General features: G+C 36.4%; 1 protein-coding gene across 1 annotated transcript in view; it reads right to left on the minus strand.

Moving 5' to 3' along the window:
* adam19a (ADAM metallopeptidase domain 19a) overlaps positions 1-24,800 on the minus strand; it is an 80,853-nt gene that overhangs the window by 32,519 nt on the left and 23,534 nt on the right. The window contains exons 3-5 of the mRNA XM_083541262.1: positions 24,278-24,354; positions 7,355-7,430; positions 2,393-2,472 (exon numbers count right to left, since the gene is read on the minus strand). Coding sequence (XP_083397388.1) covers positions 2,393-2,472; positions 7,355-7,430; positions 24,278-24,354 — 233 coding nt within the window. The remainder of the gene's footprint in view (positions 1-2,392; positions 2,473-7,354; positions 7,431-24,277; positions 24,355-24,800) is intronic.

Here is a 24,800-nt window from a genome sequence, read left to right on the forward strand (position 1 = left end):
ATCCTGTTAGCTATGGCATGGTTGGGTATCCTTCAAGACCTCCGGCGTGTGTGTACATTTACACATAAAAAATGTATTTGCTGAGCAGCTTCAAGTCATATATTAAGCATAAACATTTCTGGTCCAAATAGCTCATTTATTATTATCCCACACCCTAATGTAAGGAAACTTTTGTGAAACTCTGTCATTGCTTGTTATTAGCAGTTTTTAAAGAAATATTACAAATAAAAAAAATTGAAGGAAGCAAACAACCAGTCATTAAATTAAGATGAATGAAATGCTGCAGTAAAAAAGAGCAATCAAGCTAAACTTCAAAACCTTACATGCTATAAGGATGACATGCTAAAATGATATATTTTAAACTTCATATCTATTTAGCAACAAGTAAAAACATCCAGAAATCTTCAGCATTCTGCAATTCTGTTGTTTGCTCTTTGTTGAAGACAAATTCTGTTTATGCTTTAAGGCTTAAACTTATTACTGGAATGGCAGCTGCTGTCCTTAAGCAGATGCCAAAGCCACGAAAAAAGTGCGGAATTATTCTGAATATGTGCGTGATTTAGATTCTGATCACTGATGCCTTGGGGTAGTTCTGCTTCACTGTGAATTGCCCTGGCGTGACCTTATTATGCTTTAAAACATACTTCTGTATAAAAAATGCTAGGAATATATGTTAAATTTTTTACTGTCACAGGACAAGAAACTTGTTTAATACATGCTAATCTTTCTGAACTCCAGTGCTGTCAGTGGTGTGACAGCGAATGAACCAGCAACATCATGACAATACTTGATCGTATTTACGAAGAAACGCTCTAGCGTGCATACGTGTTATTACTACTGAAGGCTTTGATATTATCTATTATTGTTTTATCTTTAATTGGAACAAAAAACTTTGCAATATCTGTTAAGACAGGCTCCTGGGGTTTGCACTTAATAACACTGTCATTCTGATATGACTATCATGCATGTTCTAATATTCTGAAAATTGTCGAGAACAAGAGCAAATGTCTAATGATTGATGATTCCCATAGCGAGTGTCTTTCATCACTGCGAACAACCGCTGCATTTAAAGCGTACAACTTTAAGCACTTTAAGCTTTTTGATAGATTTTGATGTATATAGTTCATGACTATGTCAATTCCAGGGCATTATCTCTAAGCAGAAAATAAAAATTCATATGTTCATGAAACTAGTTTAGGATGACTTTTTTTTTTGTACAGTATCATACTGGATGCAACCATGGGGCAAGAAAGTCGCCGTAAAGGGATGCACATGGTGAACAACAACAAGCAGATTGGGTCCATGGATTCATGCACTAGCATCTGCCTCAGCAGAAATCGAGGTTTCAGCCAGGCAACACTGTCCCAGTCTTCAACTGTCGAGTTTTGGTTAGCCTGTGCCCACTATAGCCTCATCGTTCTGTTCTTCCTGCTCGCTACATGTGCACAGAGTGATTACCGGTGTTACTGTAGCCTTTCTGTCACCTCAAACCAGCAAGGCCATTTTCTGTTGACCTCTGTAACGACAAGTGTTTTGTCCACTGAACTGTAACTTATGTAATTTCCTTTATTGCATCACTCTGTGTAAATACTGATTATATTTAATGTAATGAATGACTATATATATATATATATATATATATATATATATATATATATATATATATATATATATATATATATATATATACACACACACATTCATACGTATATATATTTTGCATTTATATATTTGTTAGTTACATGTGGGGCAACTGCTTATAGAAAAAAAACTCCAAATTAATGTTTATAATAGCATAAGTATATTTTATTTGATACTGAATCCGATTTAGGATGCTGAATCCGTTTGAATGTAGATTTGTTTGTGAATTTTTTGTGAATCTGTACAAACTAATTATGCTATTTTATATTTATATGTACATATTCAAAATGATTTATATAAAAATAAAATTTAAATTTAAGTCCATAACATATCTTTATGTTCTAGACTTTCATTTATCTTTACATGAACCTAAATAATTAGGCCTATACACAATATGTATAGATAAAAATAAGAAAAGTAACCATAAGCAGGCAGAATGCATTCTCTCTCTCTCTCTCTCTCTCTCTCTCTCTCTCTCTCTCTCTCTCACACACACACACACACACACACACACACACACACACACACACACACACACACACACACACACACACACACACACATATGCATGAAAACAATAAATACAAACACAGTCACATCCATTATAGCAACACAACACATAAAAGTTAATGCATTTTCTATTCCATTAGCTAGTTCTACTTACCTGAGACACAATACTAAATAAATTGAACTCATTGTGGCCTTGTTTTGACCCAGGATAATTAAATTACATAAAGCTTGCAGCTCATACCTCACTCCAGAGCATGTGCTTAGAGCAACCCAAGAAGAAGAATGGTCCCTCACACTTCCATGATAGAAGCAATGCTGATCCTAAAAAAGAGAGAAAACGAGTAAAAAAAAAAAAAAAAAGGAGACAGCATTATGAATTATGGATAGAATTCAAATCAAGGCTACATAAATCAGTCAAGACTGGGGTTCCAAAAAGAGATCCTGGTGAACCAACTTAATGCATGGTTTGGTGTTTTATTCCTGCTTAAAAGCAGCCCCAATTGTGTGACTTATAAATCAAACTGGAATTTCAAGCGGATTTTTTCCATGGAGACGCTTATTCTGTCTCCAAAGTCAAAGCATCATCCTTTACCCATTTTAGGTAAAATCCCTCACAATAATTATTCTCTTGAGTCTTTTACCAACATTTGGGAAATAATGGCACCACCTTAATTTTCTGAAACAGATCCAGATTGTGCTTGGGCGTCAGTCCGGCTATTTAAAGGGCTCGTTCAAATGAATAGACCGTGAAATTAGCTCATTTATTTGAACAGAGAGGAAGCAAGGCGGGACACTCATGCACAGCGGACACACAAATCAATTGTCACTGGAGACATAAGCTGACAATAGGAGCTGCTGAAAATCTCATTGGCTGTTCTGTAACTGGCAGGAATGTATCAGGGTAATGCCCTGGCTGCAGGTGCACTTTTAATCAAAATGGTTCTGACAGGATTCCAGTTGGGGTTTTGGACGAGGTTTTTCAAGTGCTATTTTGGACGATTTGTGCTTGTAATAGTTTTAATAATACTAAAGTACTTTTTAAAGAAAGCCACTCACATACTGGCATGACAATGTCTCTTTTGCCTTCTATGTTAAAGATAAATCAAACGAAAACGAAAGTTCGCTTTAAGCAATATACATAGTTTTTTCATTGCTAAGGAATAATCGAAAAGAAAAATCAATTCTGTGTATGTTTGCAGAATATTTAATAAACATTTAATAAGATACATAAAAATCTGTGGCATTTTTAGCAGTTCCAATATTTACATTTTAATACAGGCATACAAATTAATTGAGAAATCAATAAAAAATGTAGAAATTTAGATTATAGATATGTCTTGACATTGACATTGACATTAACATTCACAAATATTTGATTTAACATTTTGGAAGAGTAGCTGTCCTTTTACTTATATTATTTTCTCTCTACTTTTGGGGCTGCACATAATTGAACATTTAGTGCATGTATTGCGTTAAGTGGGTCTTTATTTTATTATTTTATATATATATATATATATATATATATATATATATATATATATATATATATATATATATATATATATATATATATATATATATATGTTATTGGCTAAACATTAGTTAGGATTCATTAAAAAAAAATCTGTGCATCCTCATGGTAGAAAAACAAACACACAGTAGTGACAAAAATACCTAATGAATAAAGTGTAGGCTTTTATGTGAGGCTGCATTGGTAAAGTGCCTGACAGCTACAACCACAAGGTCACAGACTCTGAATGGCCAGTAACAGTATGCTTAGTAAAGCACAGAACGAGAGTAGGGAAGATATTATCAAACTTCCAATTTCCTCGCCTAAAGGTGCTGGATAAACCTGCCAATGTTCGGCACAGGTTGTGAATCTAAATGTGTTGTTAAGCCACAATTCAGAGTTACTTCATTAGATCGTTTTTTTTGCAAATGCAACTGAATTGCAAGCTAAATTACTTGGTAGTTGAGTATCGTATTATCTAATTGAAAATCAAGTAAAATTTGAACACATAGGATTGCTTTGAGGTTTGTAGACTTTGATACACCCACACCACATAACCATTAACGAGAGGGGGAAATGACTAAAAACGATGCATGCAGCATGATTATTTTCCGTTTGAGTTACAGATTAGATAAATCAAGGGCTGCTGCAGCTGTCATGTTTGTCTTATAAACTTTTTATCTCTCTTTTTTAGAGACACCCCATTGACAGGCTCAAAATGATTCAAATCAGCGACACATTCCAATTAGCAGCACTAAATTAGAATTGCCACGTGTTTAATGTGGATGATATTTTCTTTAAAAAAAAAAAATGAACCCAAGCCCTTTTACAAAAAGAAGGGCAGTGGCTAGCACCGGAAAGACTGAAATTAGCAGCTGCAATTCCTCCCCAGCTTCCTCTAACAGCTGAAACAGATGTGTCTTTATAAAGAGACAGCGATGTACACAGGAACACACTCAATATGAAATAATGACTGCTAAAGGTGGACCATTAAGATCCTCTCATGATTTATGGCAGTAAATTAGAAGGGCTTTGAACGGGCTTTAATAACTACACCTGACATATGCTATATCTCAGTCCTGCTAATGAGTGACTATGTCATAACTATATAATCTACCACACGCAAGATTCACATTCATTTTCTCTGATGTATGACTTTTTTATTAGCATTTCCAATGCAAGAACATTTTTGTCAAAATCTGGCTCTTATTTAGTATAAAGTTCTTAGGAATAACTTAAAAAAGCAATACCTTTAATAATCTTGTCTCTCGAAAGACAAAAAGAGAACGTTTTCCTTTCAACTCACTGCAATATAAATATAAACATGTAAGGAATTAGTACTAAAGGATGAGTTACCGTATTTCCCAGGCTATAAGCTGCTACTTTTTTCCCATGCTTTGAACTTTGAAGAATGAAGCGGCTAATTTATGGGTTTTTCCCGGTTTCACAAGCGTCATGCCGCCAAAATACGGAGCCCCATAACATTAGACCAATGAAATTGCCGAACGGGTTCAGGTGAACCAATAAAATTCTTTATATTAAATCAGATGCGCTCCCACTAAATCGGGCCGCACCACATCATAAATATGGATGAGGTTCCTCTGACGTTTGACCTGCCGCTCACTCGGACAGTCTACAGGAAATGCGAATCATTCGTCACGCTGAAAACCACCGGGCATGAAAAAAACGCACTTCACCTGTGTTCTGAGCTGCACGGCATCGGGAGAAAAGCTTCACCGATGGTGATTTTTAAACGCACGACAATCCCAAAAGAAAAAGGAAGGAGGAAGACAGTGAACAATGACTTTCTTGGTAGGCTACTGTTTAGATACAAGCCGTGTTACAGACACTGTCTTTTGTTAAAGCCTGTGTAAAGTTCATTAGTTTCAATGTAGACACCTTTGTCTTATAGACAGGTGCGGCGTATTTGTGTGGCTTATATTTGGGTGTGCTTAATAGTCCGGAAATCAGGGTAGGCGTTATTTTTTTCCCCCATTCCTTGTATTCTCTGTGAAAGCATAATGAATTTATAGTCAGTAACAATAATAATCAGTGTGATAAATGAAGCAACTCTTATACTAATCTTTCTTCTGTTTGTAGCCTCATTATTTAAGGACTTTTTTTAACCTTTTTAAAACATCAGCTAATAAAGAATTTTCAGAGCATTTATATATGAGTAATTGCACTATATAAAAATGTTTGATCCTTTCACCATTCAAACACAAACACACAGGAAGTTAATCTCTAAGATCATTCAAATTATTCAGAAAACAAAAGAAAATCTGATTTACTAGAAGACAGAGCATATTTTCTACAATATCACCGGGCTAATGTCAGGATTTTAGACATAAACCACGTTTCCCTTTGGCCACTGCACCTCACTGAACTAGGTCACATGACTGTTTATGCAAGTGATTCATGTTGAAGTTAATTAGCACTTGTATATGGTTTCACTGTTCACTCACACACACTTGTCTTTCGTTTATTGTTAATGGTTCTTAATAATTCTTATTATATTATTGCTACTCGCATTCGGGTGTGTTTAGTCTTATGGTGTTTTTTATTTTGTATGTTTGCAGTTTGAGTGTGTGCTTTATTAACATTTTTGTCTGCACTTGCATTCGATTCCCATGTCTTACATGGCAGCAAAGAGCAATAACGCAGCCATGACTGATGACATATTGCATAGCCCTCAATTTCACCCAGCAAATCAAAACAAAACAGGAAGTAAGGAATAGGAGTGAAGAGAAACATAATTGTAAAGCAGTTCATTTTAGGTTAAAGTATGAATTTTTTTCTGCTTTAAATCAAAGCTTATGAACAATTTCTTGTGCAACAGGAATCTGTCCATAGCAAAAAGCAAAATACAGAGCTGAATTCTTTGCTCATAGATATAAGAAATATGTAAATATGGCTGTTTGGTATAAGATTGAAATGCTTAAAACCGGAGAAATATACAGTCAGGCATTTTATTGCACATTCCTGATATTTTGTCTAGTGATTTAGAAATAGTGATCAGTTGAATATACTGTGGCGATGAATCTGAATACACAGACTGTTTCTACTGTGCTGAGATCTTCGCAATGGCAGAAGGGCAGGATGTCAGCATGAAGCCCTATGCACTTTGCATCACTTTTTCATCTTAATTGAATCTGAGTTCACACCAGCATATGACAGGAAGATAGTAGCTCGCACCTTTCTGCAAAAGTGTGCAATAAACTGGCCCAAATAAAACTGCACTGTGCAGCAAAAAGAGATACCTAGAAATAGGGAGTGACAAAAGCTGCTGCCTCTTTGAACTGTGTGTTTTTGAAGTTAAAAAGATGTTTTCAGCAAAGTAGGTTGCCCTTTGTGCCAGTTAGCATTCATGGCTGATATGTGACTGTGAGTGAGTGAGTGAGTGAGTGAGTGTGTGTGTGTGTGTGTGTGTGTGTGTGTGTGTGTGTGTGTGTGTGTGTGTGTGTGTGTGTGTTTGTGTGTGTGTACTTGTGAACGAAGAGCACGGGATTTTGTTTTCCAGCCAAACGGAAAACATACTATCATGTGGCCTAGCATGTGAGAATGTAAAAAAAAAAAAAAAAGAAAAAAGAAATTATGTTTAAAAAAAACAACAAAAAAAAAACCAGATACTCCAAAAGAAAGTGAAAAGCAGAGTGAAAAGAAAGAGAGAAAAAGGCTGTGAATATTGCTTACAGTGTGACTGCTAGTGAAGGTAACCGGCCGGCTGTCTTCATAGTGAGTCGCTGTGAAGTCTTTAGCCAAAAGTTCCCTAAAACACACACACACACACACACACACACACACACACACACACACACACACACACACACACACACACAGAGACAATAAAGACAAATGTTTAATTTTGACTCAAAGCATTGACACTGAAAGCATTGCCAATATATCACTGTGTTCATTTCCTCTGGTGAAACAGCTGTATCACTCACTATCTTGTTGAACATATTTCTTGTAAAGCAGATGGCCAAGTAAGTTGCAGATTAATCTAAAGAGGTCTCTCAGCAACCCCATGTGATTTTCATCCAGACCCTTAGCTGGAGTGATAATATGTTTTGCTGGCTGTGCTCTTCTGGCTTTCGGCGGCCAAATTCATTAAACGCTGAGGACACTACGGACACTACAGAAAAAGAGGTAACCCTTGCACATTTTTGACTGGCTGGAGCATCACTTGAATTCAGCCTCTAAATTAGAAATAAAAAAAATTATAAAAAAAAAAAAAAAAAACATTTTGGCATGCTGAGGTACAAAACAGATCAGAGATTCAATTCCAGCCACCAAGGATTCTATCCAATGGTGCGTCAAAGTTTTGAGATATGGGGTGGAAAAGGAGTAGAGACAAAAAAAGGGGGGGCACAATTTTAATATGTATGGGACAAGGTTGCATTTGTTCCTAGATGCAAAATTAAGGATGACATAATGACATTATGATACTGGCTTCATATAGATTTAGTCAATTACCTTGACATGATTTATTAAGTCTGCAAGAATTGCATAAGACTACTAGAGCTCTCTAAGGTCAGAACTGGGGGTAGTAAGGCTTATTTCATGAGCAACAACCCTGTGCCACCTACAGCAATAAATCCTCTGTTTAGAAGTATAATTTATCTTTCTCTCAATAAACACAACAAGAAGTGAATAATTTAAGATAAATTACAATCACACGGCACTCAGGCTGCAGAATTGTGGAGTCAGAGAGAGAGAGCGCTGAAAACTTGTCAAGAATAAGGCATGACAAGAGTGAGACCTGAAATATGCGTGTGTCTGATCTGCAGCCTAATCCGCACATTAACCTGCCTTCCTCTCATGCACACACACTGGCAGAGAGGCAAGTGTTTCAAATCTATGTATTATGCTCTCCTGGCTTAAAGCCATGCTTACTCTGAATACCAAACATGACGAAATGGAAAAGGTGTTATTCTTTATTGTTCAACCCCAAAAAGATCTGTCATTAAGTTTCATTTGTACCTTGATTAGACAGTGTGTGTTGATTAAATTTCAGTTTTACATCCAATAAAATTTGGTAAAAAAAAAAAAAAAAAGGATATACGAATAATATAGAATCCACTACATGTTTAAGCAAACTAAACACTATAGGTCAATCCTAGTGGCTGTTTCACCCCGTGTAATCCCTTTGACATGACTGTTACTAACAGGTTGAATGTATCTACAGTTAGGCCTAAAAAGAAATCAGCCCCAGACTTACCTCCTTTCATATCTCTAAAATCACTATATTTTTAACTGTTGGTGGTGCTGTTTCACCAAAACAATCCACATAAGACGTTTGGTAACAGCTATCTAATGTGGATGCCAAAAAGATAAAACTTCTGATGATATCTTTTAATTCTTGTAGGACCCTGCTAGCTCATTTATACCTGGCTGTATACATACACACACACACACACACACACACACACACACACACACACACACACACACACACACACACACACACACACACACACACACCCTGTCATGTGTGCCTGTCAAGCACCAAGCTGTTGTAATTGCAGTGTCTAGGTTGTGTTTGGCATGGCAAAGGGAGTGATAGATGGATTTTTGGCTAAAGCAGTGTAGCATCTGCATGGTGCCCATTCACAGCCAAAGTCACAAATAAATAGGCATCATAAGTGCAGCTGGTAGAGGCTGAAACAGAGGCGTGCCCTAAAGCCCCTCTGCACTAGTCATTATCCAGTAGTGCTGATCCTAATGGAAAATAAATTATACATTACAGGACATTCTGCATTACACAAATGACAACCAGTTTTAGGCAGCAGAATCAGCCTATTGATTTATATGTGTATGCCTCTGCACGTTTCAGTGAGAACAACCTAAAGAATATCCATTTCCTAAATACGCTGTTGTACCCGAAAAGTGGTCCTTCATCAAAATACAGTAGGCTTTTGTTTAGTCTGTTTAGTCTGAAATTGCATTTTTGTTTTTCAATCTTCCCGCGCAGTTGAAGCTCACGCGTGAACGACACTGAAACAACATGGACTGAAATCAAATGCCACTGTAAAGAGACATCACCCAAGAGAAATCACCCAAACAACATGATCATTATCATTCAACAAATGACGAATAATGGTTCATTGTCAATCTGGTTGTCGTAATAGGGACTGCCACTGTGATATTAAAAGCAAATGTGTGAGAAAATGCAAGGTCATATAGCATGAGATATTTGACGTTTCAAACAGCGCATGCTGTTATTCTTTTAATGCGTCTTAGGATATTTGTATTATTTGGAATTCACAGCTTATTCCTAATGTCACTGCTCTACATGCTACTCCTACACCATACCTCCTACACCCAACACTCTAAAATCTATGTCCTGTGACACCAAAAACACAAACCATGAACTGAATGCTTAATCTATAAAACACATCAAGACCTGCAATGTTCAAAATGCCGTATCTTTGCCAGTGTTAATTAGTACGCAGTTATAATTAATTAAACACTTCACACAAGGGTTTAATGGTCAACTCTGCTAATATTAACGCGGCATGAATTTCACCTGCTCTCAGCTACACAAAAGCCCAGCAACTCTCCTGCAATTAGCCTTGGCTTAGTGCAGAGTGAGTGTGAGCTCCCAAAGGCATGTGTATAAACAGCTACGTGCTCACCAAACACAACCAGAGGGGAGAAAGAAAATAGCAATAACAAGCCCTTCACTACTGAGAGCATCAAAGCTTTAAATTGTGAAGAGCACAGTATCGCGCTTCACCTTCTGCCCACATATTCTGTCCTGTGGCGTTCACGCTGATTTAAGTCCAGCTTCCCTTCTACAAATCCCATACTTAACCTTCAAAGCAAAGCAGTCCGAATGTTCTCGGAACAGCGCAAACACACACACACACACACACACACACACACACACACACACACACACACACACACACACACAGATACCATCTTTTCAATGGGCTAGACTGCATGTATAGATCCGAGGTGTGCATTTGGTCTCAAATGAAAAAGTTGCAGGGCTGTGGAGGTTTTTATTTTCTTGCAGGTAGGAGTACATGATCAGATATGAAGCTTGCAGGACAATAAAATAAAAAAAGAAATCACGGTTATTAAGATGGTGCTCACCCGATGCCATATGATGAATTTCTCTTTCCTATTTATTCATCAGCCTCATAACTGCCTAATCTTGATCACGTTTTCTATAGTTTAAAATTCAAGCACGTACAAACAATAAAGATTGATGGAATGGGCAATAATCCGATTAAACAAAAACAGTGTCTGGCACATTCCACTAGTTGAGGTCTTAAAGAGGTAACTGGGGAATGGGAAATATGACCTTTATTACACAATCTGAATCATGATATAACATGCTAACACACTGGCTACAAAAAACTTTGACATTGCATTTTGTCAAAAGAAAAACAACTTCACCAAGTTAATGAAAATCAATATTAATATTTTACATAGGTCACAGTTTGTAATCGTTACTCATAGTCATAAAAAAAAGGCTAAATAATTAGAGAACCTGAGCAGATGGATAGTGCTAATTAGAAAAATTGTTGATCATTTCGATTTCAATTGTAAATAAACCTTACATTAATTTTATATAAATATGAAGTGTACATATACTGCTGTTTTCCCACCCACGACAAAAACCGACGACAGGGCTTTCACAGAAATATTTTTGCAAGCCGAATGCTATTTTCTTACTTACAGTGAAATTCACATCTGAATTTGCATATGGTACGTATGGAATAACAAGTCCTGCAGCAAACACACTAATTGGCAATGCCTTTGTGCATTTTAATGTGTCTTGTAAATAAAATGGCTGTAGAATAGGACGTAGATATGTATTTTTCCTGTTCTGCGTAATTGCCCTTTGTTACAGCCGCTCATACTATTAGAACCTGGAAGCATATACATCCATTCATGAAGTGAAAGAAATATTTACCGTATATTTAGCATTCATGGTGCCTGCATACTCCATTTACATTCAGATCACTTCTGATCATTTCACTATTACATGCACCAGTGGTGGATCAAGCTTTGTGGGCTATGAACAGCTGTTTTATTCAGGTGGAATTGGAAAGTATCTCTCGTTGGACATACTTTTAAATGGATGAAAACGTATTCTACACTGAGCCTGGAGCTCAATATTTGAAGAAGTGAGTGCAGGCCAGGAGGTAGAATTGCTGGAGAATTACACGCTGCTTTGCTTTTGTAATTCCTTTCAATGTATAAACTCAAGCCACACAATGCTGCTTAACTGGACACTGCTTAATGTGTGTGTCTGTGTGCATATGTGCTGTAATTACAACATTTTTCCTGCTAATGATGATGGTAATGATGATGTGTCCATTAGAGAAGGGAAGAGGGAATGAGAGAGAAGTTGAGGTTAAAAAAAAACAAAACACTGAGAGTGTAGGTCAGATTCAGCTTTAAAAACATGAAGCTAAGATAAGAGAAAGAGAGAGAGAGGGAGAGGGAGAGAGAGGAAATGAGAGAGAGAGGGAGAGGAAGAGAGAGGAAATGAGTGAGAGAGCGAGAGAGCGAGAGAGAGAGAGAGAGAGAGAATGGAATGATAGTGAGAATCATGTCTTGATGAGAAGTTCCTGATCACTGTCCTGAATATTTCCGGGTACGTCTGTGTGCCTATTTTGAAGCACTTAAGAAGACTGAAAGAGCTGTCAATTTGGCTTTGTAGATTAATTACTTCGTTTATGTGGATCTGCACAAAGGTTTCAAGGACAGGGTTTTTTGTGCATATGTGTGTGTGTGTGTGTGTGTGTGTGTGTGTGTGTGTGTGTGTGTGTGTGTGTGTATATGTGTGTGAATGTCTGCAAGCATTAAAAACAGGTGCACTTTAACAATCAGCCATTTGAAATGACTCACCACCACCCTGCCCTGTGATGCTTTACCTCCACCAAATTGATGAATGTCCTGAGAGAACCTCTTTATTGAGCGATTGTGTGATATTAAAGTGCTGCTCCGTCCACTTCCTATTTTACTTACACGAAGGAAAAAACTCCCCTTTGTCAAGCTGTTTTTCCATTAATTGGTGGATATCTATCACAAAAAAAAAACAGTCTTGTTTTAATAGTGCAGAGATAAATGTGCATGAAAAAAGGTGTAAGCAGGAAGCAGGGGTGTGTGGTTGTGAAAAGAAAACACAATTTCGACCACACATTTACCACTGCTTGGAAATCACTACTCGAATGTTCAGCTCGCTACACGGAAGGTGTGGCTGTCTTTACCTCTAACTGAAGATGTGGGCAAAAGAAAAAAAACCCAAAAAACAAACACTATGCTATCTGCAACATGAAAGACCGCATAAACAGTCTTCCAACTGACAAAAAAAGAAATAAAAAACGAAAAAACATTTTACAGATGTGGGTGTGTAAATGTTATTTCTTTGCGCTTGTATAACGTCTCCTGGCACTCATACCATAGCATGACAAAAGAAAAGTTTTCTGGCTGCTGCCTTTTCTCTCTTTTGTTTTTTCATTCACCCTATAAAAAGCTTGAAAAATTAAAAGCTGTAAAAGGCCTAATTTAATTTTTGATGCACATTTAGAGTTCATGCTGATCAACAAGTATGTTCTCTATCAACCATTTGAAAGACACGGGTGAAGAAAGCGTGGTAAACCAAAGCTTCTCTACCCGCAGTACATAGGCAAATTAATCAACAGTGAGATACCACCAACAGTTGACGAAATGAGAACAGCAGCAAGAAACAGAACAGAATGGAAGAAGATTGTTGACGACTGCAAACCACAAATATTTGTAGCCGACTGATAATGATGATAATGATGATGATGATGCACATTTAGGATACGCCATCGATTAAAGATCTACGGAAAGAGATTTGACAGAATAGTACAGAATTCTTTGGTGATTTTCTTTCCTGTCAATCAAGTTTGAGCGACTGCTATTTTTATTCCCGTCTGGGTTACTAAGAACATGTGCAGTTTTGACAAGCTCTGTTAGAAGTCACTGATTGATGACAGAATGTCTGAACATCTTCTGCACTGCACCTGAAGATCGCTATGTCACATTTTAGATAACATTCTGCTAGCATTCTGCACAATTACATGATAAATCAGCTTAGCATAAAAAAGGACAAGAGTCGCTGAGCAAGCACATCACTCACTCAAACACACACACAGGATTTAGACCTAGCAAGGACAGCTGCAAGATATTTAAGAAGAAAGCTCAGCCAATTGTGTGTGTGTGTGTGTGTGTGTGTGTGTGTGTGTGCGTGAGAGAATGAAAGTTTAAAGAAGGAAAGATATTTGGAGTGGGGGAAATGTGACGAGAAATGACCCAGTGACCCTCAAATGGTATTACATTCCTTGCCTCCTTAAACAGTACCATCTGTGAACAATCACCTTATTCGGGTTGGGCTGTTAAAGTCTCGAAACAAAGGCTGTGTGTGGATGTGTGTGTGTGTGTGTGTGTGTGTGTGTGTGTGTGTGTGTGTGTGTGTGTGTGTGTGTGTGTGTGTGTGTGTGTGTGTGTGTGTGTGTGTGTAGTGAGTAGAAAGGAAGACACAAGCTATGAAAAGGAGACAAAGAATGTGCAATAAAAAACATACACTTAAATCCAGGCACAAACCCAAATTGTGCCCCCTTTTCTCCTCCTTTTTCTCAGTCCTTCAGTTTCTTGTTGCTCCTCCATGAAGCCAGGCTGAGACGTGGCAGGATATTGGGGGAGGGGCTTGAAATGTTTTTGTGCTAACAATACAGTAAGTTTGCTTGACTGTATATCTGCTGGCTTCATGCTAAAACAATCATGTGTGCTGTTCTGCAATAAAGAAAAATTTAGAGCTGGACGCTCTGAGCTTAGTGTGCACAAGGCAGTCGAGATTATGAGTCTCGTCCAGAGAAAAGCTATGTTCGCATTCTGGCAGTGACTTTACACACCAGAGTTACAGTGTACAATAGACAAATAACTATTCAATGTATAACCTACTAATATGTTTTGCTTTGCCATATTTAAAGATGTGGGCTGAGGGCTGAGATTTTTTTAACTCCTTCTGAATTCAATACAGATTTTGACCAACTCATTGCATTTTGTAATCAAAAACCTAACTGCTTGAGTGTCTTCTGATAAAGCATCTGATAAAGATCTAAAAAATGCACCAGTCTGCTACAACAATGTGTTGTTGCAGTCAGTTGTTCATCTCTTTAGTATGGAGACACAGATGGAGAAGAGTCATATTACACAAACACCAGCTGAGAGAGGAACAGAATCAGCTTTATAGAGAAACAGACTGAAAGAAGCGCATTGCCCCACCATTAGTCAGTCATGTTGGGCCAGACGTGCAGATGTTCTGAGCCTTCATAAACAGCTACTCATTGTATGCTGAGCTCTGCAGAACGGAAAACACGCGCATTTCCTGACCCGTTTTGGCACGTGTCTTAGCATTGAGCTTTTCCATGTAAATTGTCTTGAGTCAATAGTATTGCAAAACACTTAAGCTAAGAAGCCTTTATCGGTTAATTTATTTGCATGAATGCTACTTCCTTTGCTGGAGGATTAACAGAGACTAATGCACTCATTAGCAGAGAAGGATGAACTCATTGCCACTTTCAGAACTAGCACATTTTCTGCACAAGACAAAGTGTAAAAGTGATACCTTTCGATATAAGGCTCTCAATTCAATACATGCAGCATAATATAGAATGCGTGACAAAAATCAGTTTATATAAAGAAAGGTGTTATACACATCTAAGCTTATTGAAGATAACACTCCCACCTCTAAAAATGTGGCCTCCTATTTATTTTTATATTATACAAGACAGGGTTAAAACGGACTTCCCCTTAGCAGGATAAATTTCATGGTGTAATATGCTAGCAGACTAGCTGGTGCTACAAGACACACACAAACACATGAGTAAATAATCTCTGCTGCACTCAGGCAGCTTTTACCAGCTGATTCAGTCTGGTTGAAAGAAATTTCCGCAGTGATAAGGAAGTTCATACCTAGATATAAGACCACTGGCTATATAGAAGTACACAGGAACCAGAAACACATTTGTGCTGCAGAGCTGCATGACTTTCGCAGCATAACTAGCATCAGACACACTACCGTGAGTCACAGCAGCATGATTTCTGGAGATTTTATGGGAAATTGGACTAGTTTTGAAATAAAAAATCTCATGTGCACTCAAAGAAGAAATAGTTTACGGTCAAGTGCTTTTTTGCAGCTTTTTAAAAAATAGTTGGGATGTAAGGTGTGGATATAATTTTTGCTGACACCTGCCAACACTACACACAATCGAAAGCCTGGTCAACGAGCTAATGTTTATTTAGCCATGCTTCAATTGCGTTATATTCTATTACACAGCTGTATGCTTTATTGTGTGCTGCTAAGAGTCCAAATGGATTACACAAACACATTAGGTTTTAATGACTGTATTATTATAATGTTGAAAGCTTTATTCATTTGAAAATAAATAATGTGTGAAAACCCCACACACACATATCAAGTCAATGCATATTTTTTTAATGCATATTATTGTATTTTGTATTTTTGTATTAATCAGATTAGAATTTTGTGTATCATTATATCCTTACAAAAGCCATTCATTAAAAACCTGTATTAAGATATAGAATAACTGGCACACAAAAAGAATAATCTTAGTAATGTTTGCTCTCTCTAGAATAGGCCCTGCTTGAATTGAACCTACTACAACCAACCCGACCCCAGATGACGACACAAGGCCTGGGGGACTCTTAACCCATCCTCTCATTAACTTAAAGGTCGAGAGGATCTACAGAAAATGGAACTGTAAAGCCCTACTAAAAAAATCCCCAAATAATAAATATTTTCTACTTCTATCACAAGACCATGTATACATAAAATACACTGTATAACTATACTAGTTAAATAGTTTGATCTAATTTATGAGAACTTTTATAGTACCAAATCTTGAATCAAAAACAGGAAAACAAACTTAATGTATATAAATGTCACCCAAAAAATTTTTTCATTTTCATTTCGTATATTAAGTAATACATTGCTTGATGTGGTGTAGACACACCTACACTCATGTACATAAAAAAATTTGGATTTTTTGAACATAAAAGGTGGAAACACCCCAAGCCTGCATGCTGCAATGCAGCCCTGTCTGACTGAGACTTATTAGGTTATTGGTAGAGTGACACGCATGCATTGCAATGCAACAAACATAATGGAGTGCATCATGAAAATGTGTGAGATCAGCAGTTTATTAATTATGCATTTAATGCAATTGAACTGTTTGAATACCAGAGGGCCCCTTTCTGCACAACCCATAGCGTTAAAATATATAAAGAGCACATTGGTCTTTAAAACCACACTTCAGTAACTATCAGTCCCTACAGCTCTGTAAACTAAAATGCCTAAGAAAGAAAGTCAAAGAAACTGGACATTTTAGTCACGCTGGAACTCTACTAGTTTGGTTTAGGAGCGCATCACGTTTCAATCAATTCAGTGAATTAGAGAGAATTATACATTTTTGAATGTTCTCTTTTAGATATTGTGAACCTGTAGTACATTTATTTATAATATTTATTTATTTATAATTTTCTACAGACAAAATGCATACTGCTTTAAATTATTTAGCATTGAAACAAAGTAAATATTTTTCTTCATAAAAAAATAAAAATCTGATCTTTAATTAAATCGTATTGTATAGGCAGCATCATAAACATAATCGAACTATGACTGGAGTGTTGTTGTGGCAAATAATTAAAATGCATCACCTCTAATTACAGGATAAATGGGCTATTAACTAGCAGGCTTAAAAAAACAAACACGCTTAATTGTTAACTAACTAGCATCCTGATCCTACTTTATAGCAGCTCAGAGTCTTGCATAAATCCTAGAGTAACTAATATTCCTATGCAGCATGACAGTAATTATATCTGTCATTATTAACATAATGTGTCTGCTTATGCGTGCTTTACACACATCATGATTTTTGCTCCTAGAAGGGTAACCTTTAAAGGGTAACTGCACTTCTGTTGCAAGTAGAACACTGAAAGAAAGACAAATTGAATGAAATACAAAGAAAAAAGTATGAACTGCTTAAGGAAATAAGCAAACAGCTTGAAGTATGAGTGTGCATAAAGTTTAAAGAGCAAAAAAAAAATGCAACTGCAGTGTGTAACAATGACTTTCAATCTGAACAAAGCTGAGAGACTCTCAAGAGTTTAACTATTCAGTTTGTTTGGCTCATCGATTATCGTCATCTTTTGGAAGCTTCTAATTCTGATGATCATACAAACAAAGACACTAATAATTCTCACTATTATTTACACCAAAATTACAGCTAGCTAACATTAATACCTCTCCACAACACAACAGCTAACTTTACTTTACACTAATAACTGTGAATTAATTCTATCATAAGGAATTTCTACATTTTTTATTAGTTATATAATTCTTTGTTGCTCAGTGTTTCTTAATAATTATCAACACACCATTAAAGTTTAATCTTAGCGTTTGTGGCAAGGTTGAGGCTAATCTTTCTATTGTGTGAGCCTTTTTGGGTGAGGAACATAGTTACTATCTGAGTTTCCTCAGGAACATATAAAGTGGTGGACCACAAGTTTGTTTTGTCTCTGCCTCATACTTTGAGCACATTTTTAAAATGATTTTTAACTTGAAAACTTAAACAACAATTCCAGGGGCATAAAAAAAAAAGTAGAGTTAGCGCAGTGTCACTGTGGCTACTCACTCCATACTGGAAATAAGATATGTTTTGTGCATGCATGAAAACGCTAATAAATCAATAGTGCTAGGTTTAGCCGCTAACCAGGAAATGTGTAGCAGCTAACGCTAGCGCTATGGATTCAAGATTTTGTATTTGTCACAAACATAGTTGTATACAGGATACAACTTGCAGTAAAATGAAAAGTAAAAAAAATGTTTGTGTTTTAGAGCCAGCTTTAAGAATTTCATTTAAAAGGAGAAAATTCTGACAATTCCACATATCAAGGGAGTGAATGAATGAAGGATCAAAAGAATGAAGACATTTGTTAATGTATGCCGAAATAAGTAGAACAGCTAATTAGATTAATTACATATCTTTACATTACTTTTTATTAAATGTAAAACACACACTTGCATACACATCTGCATTACCCAAATAGGGTCTAACAAATGTAAACTATTAAATTAAAATTTTTTCATTTATTTACTTTATTTAATACATTTTATTTGTGCTAATTTATTTTATTTTGTTTTTAATTAATATAATAAAAGTGTACTGCATACATTTTATTTTTATTTTTTTTTATAAAATATCATTTTATGCAATATTTAACCAAGCAGACATTTTATTTAAAAAACATTTTTAATGTAAACTGCTCAAATGTTGATCAATATTAATAATAACAAACTGTGTTAACCAAAATTGACAAATGGCATTTGTTTTCTTCCTCCTAACTTACCAAAATACAACCGAACTGTGATTAAAAAACCGAGGTACGTACTGAACCGTGAATTTTGTGCGCTGTTACACCGCAACTCGATATTTATATATATGATATGATATATATGCAACTCTGTATATTTATTTTTCTCAAAACCAAAAACACAAGCCATAACTTAAATTACAAACATTACTGAGCTTAAAGTGATGAAAAGCCTCTTTTCTTTTGTTAACAGACAGACAGACAGACAGACAGACAGACAGACAGACAGACAGACAGACAGACAGACAGACAGACAGATAGATAGATAGATAGATAGATAGATAGATAGATAGATAGATAAGATGCCATATAGCCTGTAGTCTACAATAAGAACAAGCAATTTGGCATTTGAAAAATGAAAAATGGTAAACTGTATATCACTTATCTAGCACACACTATTTACAAAGGTTCACCAATTACTGCAATCTTTCCATAAGCTTCTCTAAAATAATGTTACAGGCATTGCTGATCATCTCCCACTGTAGATACCTTAGCTGTCAGACACACAAAACAAAAGTGAGCAGTGCCACTCTGACCAGTGTATAAACAGAAAGCTAACAGTAACCTCTGGCAATCAGTTATCCTCTCTGTTTGCTTTGATCAACACAAGGTTCAGGAATTTTCAGCCAAAGAATGGATGAACCCACCCTCAGTGTAATAAATACTGCAGATCTTTCCATAATCTAGACTTTTTAGTTTTTGTGCTTTTGCTTGGTACATGTACATGTTTTGTACATACAGATTTCTATTTAGGAGTCATGGAAAGGTTTACATTAATCCCTTGTAATTAACACTGCTTGCATATACAAAAAGCAAGAAAGAAAGACCTGGTAACTAGGTGTTCACAGGTGATCTGATACCTAGGTGTTCACATCACACAGGACCTGTCTTGGTCCTGTCACATCAACACCCTGGTGAAGAAGGCCCAGCAGCGTCTGTACCATCTGAGATTCCTGAGAGACTTTAAACTACCCTCTCAGGTGCTTTCTACACCTGCACCATTGAGAGCGTCCTGATGGGTAGCATCACTTCCTGGTTTGGGAACAGCACCATGTAGGACAGACAAGCCCTTCAGAGGGTGGTGTGTTCAGCTGAACCTACCATCCGCACTGAGCTCCCTGAGCTGCAGGACATCTACAGCACACAATGCAATTCCAGGGCCAGGAAGATTCTGAAGGACCTCAGCCATCCCAACAATGGGGGATTTCAAAGCATTTCACTATATGTCATACTCTGTATGAATGTGTTTGTGACAAATAAAATTGGAATTTGAATTTGGGAAAGAAAGAAAGAAAGAAAGAAAGAAAGAAAGAAAGAAAGAAAGAAAGAAAGAAAGAAAGAAAGAAAGAAAGAAAGAAAGAAAGAAAGAAAGAAAGAAAGAAAGAAAGAAAGAAAGAAAGAAATGAATGAATGCAATGAACCTGTTTAGTCCATACAGCCTGATACATAATAAATCCTTTTTTTTAGATGCAGTGACATTTTTCACACCCTGAAAGCATACCATAAAAAGACATCAATAAAGTTCAGGATAACTTTAAGAAATATAAACCCCATCAACTTCTCTTTTTCAAAGAAAAAGGCTACAACAAATGGCTATAGTTTGTGTTTCAATGTGACTGTGAGGCTGGTGCAGACGTGACACACTTAACATCCACAGGCTAATAATCTATGTAAATTTGTCCACAGTGTGTGAATATGACAAACACTACCACATTAACATTCAAACACACCCTACCAAAGTGGAGGTTTGATGTGGAGAGTCTTCAAACCACCACATCTTGTAACCTACTCTGACTCATAATGATTTTTGTCTTGTGGGAGTAATATCAAAGATGGAGGTCAGTGATTTTAAGCTCTCATTTGAGGTCAAATAGAGGAATGATTGGTGGTTAAACCTCTTTTTTCACTCTTTAATTTCTCAAGCATCTTTTCGCTTGGGCGTTATCATTTTCGCTCCATGATCCTAACTTCACCTGGCCGCTTTTTACTCGCTTAGATCCTCACAATTCACACTACCTATTTTACTTATCATATATTTCCTGTCTTTCATTTTCTCTCTTTTAAATGTGATTAAATGCACACTTTTATAATATCACATAGAAGCACTGTCTTCAATATTTCTCCTTTTACCTGACTACTCTTCTTTTTATACTTTCTGTGCATCAGAGCAGATATTTCTCAATGTGTTAAAAGACACAACAAGACAAAACAAATTTTCTTGGTTTGGGTGCATCACACAATTAAAAACCCAAGCTCCATTTAAATCGCAATAAAAGAAACAATAAATGACAACTTGGTAGATTCTGATTTAAAGAAATTACATTTAGGAAGAGACAGATTTCTTTTAGAGATAAAGGAATGGCATCAGCTCACAAAATTCAGTGTGTTAGTAATGTGTAAGTTTGCTTTTCAGGGAAATTAAAACTCATTACCTGAGGTTGAAAACAGTACCTACAGCACAAATGCCATTTGATTATGCTCCATAAATTGACTTGCTCACTGTAAGCAGTCTTCTAGTCAGTTATTTTTTTTTTAGCAAGCATATACACACACACACACACACACACACACACACACACAATGAAATGAATTCATATAATTTAATGGGGTGTGTTAATTTATAATTACTAAGCAAGAATGAATTGAAAAAGATCTGTATTCGAAAAAGAAGCATTTAAAATGTCTCCAAAAACCTCTCTTTGGGATAGAGGAACACTAGGCCAAAATGCACATTAAGCTCCTGCATGAACTACCTCTACTTTTAATACTTTTAATGTTCAAGTACTGGTCATATATTATGAAAAAAAATGTTTGAGACAATAAACCAAATGTGAACTTTGCACAACAAATGTGAATCGGTTCTACACGGTAAACCACAAGTATACATAATGAGTCACATGGGGGCCACTGCAAATAGATACAATTTTAATTGCACTGTTCATCTTTATTCTATGAAATAATATCCTACTCTGATAAGAGTGGTCCCTTCCTGGATGATGCCGCCCCAAGCCACAGTGCATGAAGGCTCAATAACCGATTTGATGAAAACGAAAATGACATCAATCTTATCAGGTCTTCATCATTGTAACCGAGTGTTAGACAGTGCCTTCACAAGCATCATCATCTAAACATTAATTGAGCAGATGAGTTGTAATCTCATTTGGAAGAATGGTGTCCAGGACAATGATGCCCCAACACCCTATTAAGCAACACCACCAATAATAATAATAATAATAATAATAAATGATTTTATATAAATATAGTTTTGTTTTTTGTACTTCTATATTAACAAACTTGTTAGATGCACTGTTTATATACAGTAGGCACAAAAAAGAATCTTTCAGCCTGCATTTATTGTCGTTTATTATCTGGCCCAGAGTTCTTTGCTGAGCCCACCATTTCATTTTTGCTAGAGATTTTATTTTAAAACCATCACTTGCCTCTGTAAACAGAACTAGGTGGATAATACAAAGCAAATGTTATGTGTTGACAGTAAGTTTTTAGAAGGTGAGCTCTTACCACCTTAAAGCTATATTAGTAACAGTGGAGTGCTGGAAAAGAAGAAAAAGAAGAAAGAAAATGAGCTGCAAATGAGGTTCGATGCTTTAGGGTATAGGCACTCACATTATCTTCAATAGCTTCAGTGGTTATTTATTGAAATTACTGTATGGTGTTTTACATTTATTCTACTCTTCGCATTCCTCAGTAGGCAGAGGGCTCAGAGAGTGAATCGGTCAAGGTTCAAGGGTCGGAGGATGAGCATTTGCACATTATGTATGTGAAGCATGTAAAAATGCTGCGTGGCTCAATAATTTATAAAAGCATGCATAGACTCGTTTTTACTCCGATGTGCATTAAAGGCCTGCTGGGAACTGGCTTTGTCTATACAGGGAAAAAAATAGTCTAGTAGTGGCTGAAAAAAAAAGACGTCTTCAGTTAATTCATCAAATAATCCTGGAGTTTTTCCTTCTCCACAAACCCAGCCAGGATGTGATCTAAATTCCTAACAATTCCTCTGTCCGCTTTGTCCTCTCCCTCGATTTCTCAACATCTCTCTCTTTTCCTTTGACCCACTTGGAAAAATACTTTATCTTTTTAAGTCCAAAAAAGGTCTTGGACAGTCCACAGCAGACAAGACAGTGAGTGATCACAAAGGATGACATTGTCTAACACAAACACTAATGAACTAAAGAGAACTAAGAGCTCAAACACAATCCTGAGTAGAATATTCCCTGCAGTACCATTCCTACCATATTCCAAGTCTGTGGATCTGCAATTGGTGATTCAATCAGACTGTGATGAAGCAACATGGCCTGTTTTTCCTTCTCCCAGTAGAGCAACAGTCGTTTAACTGATGTCCAATGCATTTACAGAACCGCCCAGATCACTCTACCAGAACCAGAATTAATTGAACAAACTACCTCAGCTTCCTCCTGTTAACATCTATTAGGAGCTGGACTTTTACCCAACATTAGAATCGGTGCTGTTTTTCTAAAAACAGAGAGTTTGAGCAAGGCTGGTCCCTGTAATATATATATATATATATATATATATATATATATATATATATATATATATATATATATATATATATATATATATATATAACTGTCTTCCTGTCTTTCTCAACCTGTAATAATAAAGGCATGGTTTCATCAACTACTAGAAGAAAAGAGACAGCTGATGAATGAGCCAAACACTCCTTGGACCAGGAGAATGTTATCTGTCTGCTGATCACTGACACTTCAGAATAAATGATAAAAAAAAATCCAAAATCCTTATTCAATTGGGCGTATCATAATATGTCTAAAGTAATGCTTCATCGGTATTATGTAAAACAAAACAAAAAAGACCACGGGTTATGCTGAAGGGAATAGAAAATAATCGATGAATCAATCTAATAATAATGCGGTATAAATGTGGTATAATCAATCTTATACCGGAAAACATTCAGCAGCATTAGCATAACTGTTAGCACCGTTACAAAGTGCTAACACTGGAGACCCTTTCCAAAAACATGCCCACCCAACAAGTGAAGGTTAAGTAGCTTTAAACGTTTTAAGAAAGGTTTTGTAGAACATGTATAACTACATTTTGGCCAATCAAATTCAATAATATAACAGTGCTGTGATAAAAAATGACCAAGCAAGTCAAGCTGAAAGGAAAACTTACCGATTACGTTCCACTTCTAGAACCAGTTCCAGGTTTGCTGCTGAGACAAGAATCTCTCCTCTTTCTGGAAACTGATCCTGCACACAGACCCAGTCATGCATATACATTAGTTTTGGATTAACATTTATGAGCATTCATGATGGAATAATCAATGATCAATTAAACATTTTGATTCCGTAAATAATCAGCATTCAAATGAACATTTCCACTATTTAGGAAGCAGAATATGATGTTCTGATGATGTAAATTACGATGTACATTACATAATATTAACTGCTCTTCACCTGGCCTGAAATTAGACACATTGGCAGCAGTGTTTTGCAGATCGAAAGCACTCAAACTCCACAGGGAGAATGATGTGTTAACCAAGCCATCCAGCAAAACAAAACTGTCTTTTCCCAGGCACAAATGTGTTTATTTTAGTGCCAGCACAACACTTAAGCTCAGCCATTATAAATAGAAAGGCACGGGTCGTAGCCAGCACATGAGCCCTAGCGGCTAGCTTTTTGCTCCTGTTTGCTCT

Source organism: Silurus aristotelis (genome assembly GCF_946808225.1).
Source record: "Silurus aristotelis genome assembly, chromosome: 5".
In the NCBI taxonomy this organism is placed as follows: domain Eukaryota; kingdom Metazoa; phylum Chordata; class Actinopteri; order Siluriformes; family Siluridae; genus Silurus; species Silurus aristotelis.